Source organism: Trachypithecus francoisi, unplaced genomic scaffold (assembly GCF_009764315.1).
Source record: "Trachypithecus francoisi isolate TF-2019V2 unplaced genomic scaffold, Tfra_2.0 Lachesis_group12, whole genome shotgun sequence".
Lineage (NCBI taxonomy): Eukaryota > Metazoa > Chordata > Mammalia > Primates > Cercopithecidae > Trachypithecus > Trachypithecus francoisi.
This window is the reverse complement of record NW_022681457.1, coordinates 120,784,176-120,791,101: the sequence shown is the minus strand read 5'-3', so window position 1 is coordinate 120,791,101 and position 6,926 is coordinate 120,784,176. Positions and strand designations below refer to the sequence as shown.

The following is a 6,926-nucleotide window of genomic DNA, read 5'->3' as shown; positions in this document are numbered from 1 at the left end:
TGCCGGGCAGAGCCCCGCCGCGCGCGGTCCCATTGGCGCAGGTGCGCCGCGCCCCGCCCGACAGGTAGCCCCGCCCGCGCCTCGCCATTGGGCCGCTGCCGGGGGTCCCTCGAGGATTGGCCCAGGTGGCGGCCCCGCCTCGCCCTCATTGGCCGCAGGTGCCACCGCCCGCCCCGGGACCGCCCGCCCCGCGGATTGGCCGCCGGCTCCACCTCGGTCCGCCATGTTCGGACACCGCCCCCCCGACCCCCGCCCCTGCCCCCGCCGGACGGTCCCGCCCCGCGCGCCCCCAGCTGCCGCCCGCGCGCCGCGGGAGTTCCGCGGAGTTGGCCGGGCCGGGCCGGAGCCGTCGGTCCTGGGCGCTGCCTTCCGCGTTCCGCCGCGGCCCCACCTGGCGCCACCGCCCCGCGCCATGGCCGGAGCTCCCGGGGCGCAGCGCTGACGGCGGCCGGCGGAGCGCGCCATGCCCAGCAGGACCAGCCCCAAGATGGACGGGAGCGGCGGCCGCGTCCGCCTCAAGGCGCATTACGGAGGGTGAGCGGCTGGGAGGGCGGGGAGCGGCGGCGGGTGAGGCAGGGAGGGCGGGGAGGGCACAGCCGTCGGGGCTCCTGCGCTGGAGGGAGGAAGGGTGAGGGCGGCGAGGTCGCTGCGGGCCCGGGGCTGTCGCGGGAGGTCCTCGGTCCCCGCCCGTGAGCGTCACCCGCAGACCCCTCGTGGGCAGCGCCGGCTCCTTTCCCGGGACGGGGTTTCTCTGGGGTCGGCCCCGCGCCGCGCGCTCCTCGGCCGGGTCACTGTGGTTGACGTTTTCGCTGGAAAGTTGGGCGGGGACATTCCGGCCGCAAACCTGTAAGGATTGAAAGTTTTCATGAAGTTGTGAAAACTCCTGGCGGGTTTCTTAAAATCAGCGTTTCCTAAATGTTCTCCTCGTTTACCCGGCCGGGGGTCTCGCTTTAGCCAAAGTCCGGAGACCCCTGGAGCGGGCGCGGTGGCTCCACTGCAGCCCCCGGCAGGGCTCCGGGTGGTCGGGTGGGGACAGGGGTTTCTGGAGGCGACGGCGCGGCCGAGACTGGCCCCGGGGTTTGCGTCGCACCCGCCGCCCCGGAATCCCCTGCCTGGCTGTGGGAGGGGGCGCGGTCAGGGGCCGGAGCCGAGGGGTCCTGGACGCTTGGCCGTCGCCTCGGGGCAGCGCTGGTGGGGGTGGTGGGGGCTGCACCAGGTGGCCGGGCTCACAGGCACAGCGGAGGGGTCGCTGCCCCCCGAAGTGTGGGTGGTGGGGAAGGGAGGACCCGTGGGTTTGTTCTTCCACCTGCCTGCATCCCCAGGAGCCCCGAACTCGGACCTCCGCTCCCGTGAGGGTGGCCCCTGCTGCGGAGAGAGAAGGGAGCGGACTGCGGGCTCCTGGCTTGCACTGGATGGTCCTTGGGATCTTGAAAAGCTGCTCCTGCCCCGGTGCGCCCTTAGCTCCCGCAGTGGCAACCTGAGCCCCAGAGGCAGGGAGGGCTGGCAGGGTTAAGTGGGTGACATCTTCCCTGGGCCATGTCCTCTCAGGACAGTACCCCAGGGATCTCTGTGGTGCCCTGCGAGTCTGAGCGGGTTCAGCTCCTTGCGAACCTTGTCTTGGGGTCTCGGGTCAGCCGTATGGGGCTGCTTGGCCCCGGGTTTGTTGAGGAGGCTCAGTTGTCTCTTTGGGAAGGTTGGGGTCTCTGCAGCCCTCCTCTGGCAAGCACTTGGAACCCTCGGGGTGCAGTGGGGTCGGATTTGGTGCCAGAAACCAGAAGAAAGGGATTTCGGGGGAACTGACCGTCCAACCCCACCCAAAGAGATAGGGCAGCCATGTCTTTTGGCCTGGAAGTCAGCCGGTTAAAACTTGGTGTGATTGAGGTCCTGGCTGTTGGACTTGTCCAAGGACCTGGGCTTGCTGTCTCCTTCCCAGCCTGGAGCCACCAAACTAGGCAACAGGTGATGGTGTGGAGGTCAGGGACGTCCTGCAAGAGGGAGGTCCACACCCGCAGGGCTGCAGGGGCCCAGACCCTCCTGCATTCCGGTGCCCGATTCCCGGGACCAAGGCTTAAGGGCAGTGCCCTGGAGTTCTGGGCTGCCCCGTCCTCCCTCTGTCCTGCTTTGGCCCCTGGGAGCACTTTGGTGGTGGGGCGGGTGTAATTCCACCTGGTGACTCTGGTTTCCCGGGCTGGAGAGACCAGGCTCCCACCCCTTCCTCTTCCCTCCCTTCCCGTACTCTCTCCCCTCTCTCCCCACCCCTTCCTCTTCCTCCCTTCTTCCCTGTTGTTTTCCCTCCTCTTCCCGCTCTCCCCTCTCAACCTTCCCTGCCACACCTCTTCCTTCACCTTCCTCCCTGTTCCAGGGCCTGTCTCCCCTCTGGGTCTTCCCTGCTCCTACCATTCCTTCTCTCCTCTGTCCCCTCCCAGGTCCTCCTTCTCTCTACTGGAGAGTGTGAAGTGCCCTTCTCCCCATGCTGGCTCCTCGTCCCTTTTGGCACCGGTGCCTCTCTGAGGGGACTGGCTGTGGGGTGGGACACTCAGGCCTTAGGGCAATGACGCAGTTCCAGAAAGTGGTTGCCAGGATGAGTACTGGGTTATTGGAAGCCCTAGAAACTCCGTCCCTGGGGTGAGACGCTGCTGTCCGTGGAGGTAGTTGAGTGTGGACACGTGGAAGACTAGTCTTTAGAAAAAGGAGGAGCTCGGCCGGGCGCGGTGGCTCAAGCCTGTAATCCCAGCACTTTGGGAGGCTGAGACGGGTGGATCACCAGGTCAGGAGATCGAGACCATCCTGGCTAACACGGTGAAACCCCGTCTCTACTAAAAAAATACAAAAAAAAAAAAAAAACTAGCCGGGCAATGTGGTGGGCGCCTGTAGTCCCAGTTACTCGGGAGGCTGAGGCAGGAGAATGGCGTGAACCCGGGAGGCGGAGCTTGCAGTGAGCCGAGATCATGCCACTGCACTCCAGCCTGGGCGGCAGAGCGAGACTCCGTCTCAAAAAAAAAAAAAAGAAAAAGGAGGAGCTCTTCAGTCACCCCCATGGGGCATGGCCACCCCATCATCCTTGCCTGTCCCCCCAAGGCCCTCTGAGCACACTTGAGATCCAATCCTCACCTCCCCCCCGGCTCCCTGTGGGCCTGAGGGGTCCCCGGACACCTGTGTTTTCAGGGAGTCCCAGGTGACCTGGGCCAGGCTCCCAGACCGAGTCTCAGATGCCCATTCTTCTAGAGTCACAAGCAGTGGTGCTGGCTCTTCCCTTTTCCAGTTCAGACTGTTTTTTTTTTTTTTTTTTTTTTTTTTTGAGACAGAGTCTTGCTCTGTTACCCAGGCTGCAGTGGTGTGGTCTCGGCTCACTGCATCCTTCCCCTCCTAGGTTCAAGCCATTCTCCTGCCTCAGCCTCCCGAGTAGCTAGGACTATAGACGCCTGCTACCACACCCGGCTAATCTTTTGTAGTTTCAGTAGAGATGGGGTTTCACTTTGTTGGCCAGGCTGGTCTTGAACTCCTGACCTCGTGATTTGCCCGCCTCGGCCTCCCAAAGCACTGGGATTAAAGGCGTGAGCCACCGCGCCTGGCCCAGCTCAGACAACTTTTGTGTTCAGGGAGCTTCTGTGTGCCAAGCCCAGAGACCAGGGCAGGCGGTAGCTCAGGGCTTGGTGCTGGGCCCCGCAGAGACACAGGAGTCTCTCCCTGGCGGCCCAGCTGGCTGCTGGGTGCTGGGTCCTGGACACCCCTGCCGAGGGGCACAGAGCAGCTGTTTGATGCAGGATTGGGATAGGGTTGGAGGTGGTGGCCCGACACTTCCCAAGTCCTAGGGTTTGACTGGAGCCACCCACCTGGCCTCCAGATTGGCAGGAAACTGGCTTCCACCTGGGAACAGGACTGTGTGGGGCGGGGGCATGGGGCAGGAAGGGGTCAAAGGTGAAGGGATGGCTGACTCCCACTCTGGAGTTCCTGGTGGTCGGACTGTTGGACGCCAGGTCAGGCAGCAGGCGTGGATGTCAGCTTGGGGCGAACCCAGGGTAATGGGTGTGTGACCCTCCATTCCTCATTTTCCTAATCTGCTGTGATGCTGCGGGCTGTGGCGAAGACCAGCCAGGGTGGTTCCTGTGGGGTGCTCGGGCACTGGGGACAGGTGCTAGGTGGCCAGTTCCAGCAGGAAGGGGTGGGTGGCTGGGGCCCAGGGTGGGCTGGGTGAGCCTGTGGGGCAGGTGGGCCCTGGGCTGCTATGCTGGGGCTGTGACTGTGGTCAGATCCTGTGTTCTGTTTGCAGTGGAGTTCTTGTCTGGGATGAGAACTTTGTTTCTCGAAACTTGTCTGACGAATTCAGATAACCTTGATGGGGAGCCAGCAGTGTCTGCAAAGAGGAAAGCCTGTATCTCTGTGGTTTGGGACGTCTCACACCCCTTAAGGCTTCTTTTTATAGGCCCTGTGTTCTTGCCCCACGCTCTTGTGGGTGTCAGAAAGCCGTAGATTTCTCTGAAATTTCAGTGTGTTCCACGAGGGTGTGATTCCTGCTCCGAGTTTCAGGAAACACCAGCTAGGCCCTGTGGTGGTCCCTCCCCTCCACGCAGGGTGAGACCAGCTCTTGCTCAGTGCAGGCGGTGATGGGGGGACCTCGGGTTTCTAGCAGCAGGGAAGCACCAGCCTTCAAAGGGTGCCTGGGGGTCCCTGAGCTTCTCCAGCCCCTGGGATTCAGGTCCTGTCTGGGGCTGAGAAGATAAAAGACACTGACACTGTGTGACTCGGTTTTCAAAAAAATAAAAATTTGCCCGGGCTTCTGTCGTAGCCGCAGCAGCGGACCCAGTCGCCACTCTGGGGTCTAAAGAGCGACCTTTCATTATGGAATTATTTAATCTGCCACCCCTTCACCCCCTGAAGGTCTGGCCTCCACCGCTGGCACCATTGAGGTCTGGGGGCAGGTCTGACTGGGTTCCTTTACCTTACCGAAGCCGGGGGCCTGCACCGACCCAGCTTGTGTCCATCCCGGGATCACCCACATTTGGGTGAACTTGAAAGGGAGTCCGACCAGGTGCCGTTGCCAGGCCTCCCACAAGAGGGCGCTTTCTTTTCTCCCAGTTTGACCTCATTCTTTCCAGCCAGGTCGTCGCACTTTCTTCTCTGTGCGAGGAAGTTGATGGTGGTTGTTTTTAAACGATGGTTATGGTTAATGGTTCTGCTTTGTGTTGGAGGGGCGTGGGGGAGGCCGTCATGTTGTTTTTGGGGAAAGTTTCACTTATCTAATCCATGATTTGGTTAATTGTTTAATATGATTCAAATATGCCCCACGGTAACAGATGCCTGTGTCCCCTCTGCCCCAGGGACATCTTCATCACCAGCGTGGACGCCGCCACAACCTTCGAGGAGCTCTGCGAGGAAGTGAGAGACATGTGTTGTCTGCACCAGCAGCACCCGCTCACCCTCAAGTGGGTGGACAGCGAAGGTAGCCCTTGTCCCGTGTCGGCCAGAATCCTCAGCCTCAGGGGACTTTGCCAGGGCAGCCTCTGTGTGCGGAGTGTGCTCAGCCTCTTCCGTGGGGAGACTTAAAACCGTGGAATTAAACTTGTTGGAGCCAACTTTTCCCCAGTGGGGCGGTGGGAAAGAGGATGGCTGCAGATGCTTAACAAGGACCTGGGCCCCGATGCCCCTAGGAAGGGCCCTGGTCTTGAACTGCCTGCAGGGGGTCTCCCTGCCCCACCCTGGGCAGGTCCTCCCCTCTTCCTCTGACCTCCTTTCTCATGTCCTGGCCTTTTCCGGTAGGTGCTTCTGGAAGGATGGGCTCTTCATGTTCTAGGGACCATGGGGAGGGCGCGTGCAGCCAGGGCTCGCCGTGCCCGCCTCCTCTCTCTTAGACACACATCCTGAAAAGGGTGGGAGGGGATTGGGAGACGTCCAGAGAGACCCCTTTCTCCCAGGGACTGGCGGGCAGCTGTTGGCTGAGGACACGGCCATGTGGGTGGAGCCTGATGCCGCCCCCGTTGGGTTGGATACAGCCCCGCAGGGCGTGGGTTCTGTACACCTCCATGTCCCTATCCAGCCACAGAGGGCAAGAAACTTTCCCTCCACCTGGGACTGACCTCAGGAGAGTGTCCTCAGCCCTGCTCACTGCTTAGCCCTCCAAGTGGCGCCCAGGGCTGTGAGTGCACCAGCTTCCCTTCCTGGGTGGCTCTGAGGCGGCACCGGGGGCCGGGTGACTCCCTAGTGTGCACAGCCGTCCTTGGACCTCCCAACCCTGCCAGGAGGTGGCCGATCTGAGCAGTGGGACTAGACCCTCGTCTGGTGTGCTGAGCGGGCCCATCACAGCCCGCTTTGCCTTGGGCCTTCAGCGACCTCAGCACCGTCTCCTGCCCCACCCAGGTGACCCTTGCACGGTGTCCTCCCAGATGGAGCTGGAAGAGGCCTTCCGCCTGGCCCGTCAGCGCAGGGACGAAGGCCTCATCATTCATGGTCAGTGTTGGGGTCTGTGGTGGGCAGCCCTGGGGCTGTTCCTGGCTGTGGGTGCCTGCCAGACCACCTGGGGGGTTGGACGCCATATAGGATCATGGTTTAAAATCCTGTGATGCCAGAGAACTTAGGGATGTCTAATGTAATGCCATTTGGATTTTTTTCTTTGACTTTTTTTTTTTTTGAGACAGAGTCTCGCTCTGTCACCCAGGCTGGAGTGCAGTGGCCGGATCTCAGCTCACTGCAAGCTCCGTCTCCCGGGTTCCCGCCATTCTCCTCCCTCAGCCTCCCGAGTAGCTGGGACTACAGGTGCCCGCCACCACACCTGGCTAATTTTTTGTATTTTTAGTAGAGACGGGGTTTCACTGTTTTAGCCAGGATGGTCTCAATCTCCTGACCTCGTGATCCGCCGGCCTCGGCCTCCCAAAGTGCTAGGATTACAGGCGTGAGCCACCGCGCCCAGCCTTTTCTTTGACATTTTATTA

At 61.7% G+C, this 6,926-nt stretch overlaps 1 protein-coding gene across 1 annotated transcript in view; it reads left to right on the top strand.

Moving 5' to 3' along the window:
• Positions 1–230: 230 nt before the first annotated feature.
• PRKCZ (protein kinase C zeta) overlaps positions 231–6,926 on the top strand; it is a 142,352-nt gene continuing 135,656 nt past the window's right edge. Inside the window, exons 1-3 of the mRNA XM_033228672.1 lie at positions 231–534; positions 5,319–5,440; positions 6,355–6,444. Of these exons, the coding sequence (XP_033084563.1) occupies positions 464–534; positions 5,319–5,440; positions 6,355–6,444 (283 nt within the window). The 5' untranslated portion in view covers positions 231–463. The remainder of the gene's footprint in view (positions 535–5,318; positions 5,441–6,354; positions 6,445–6,926) is intronic.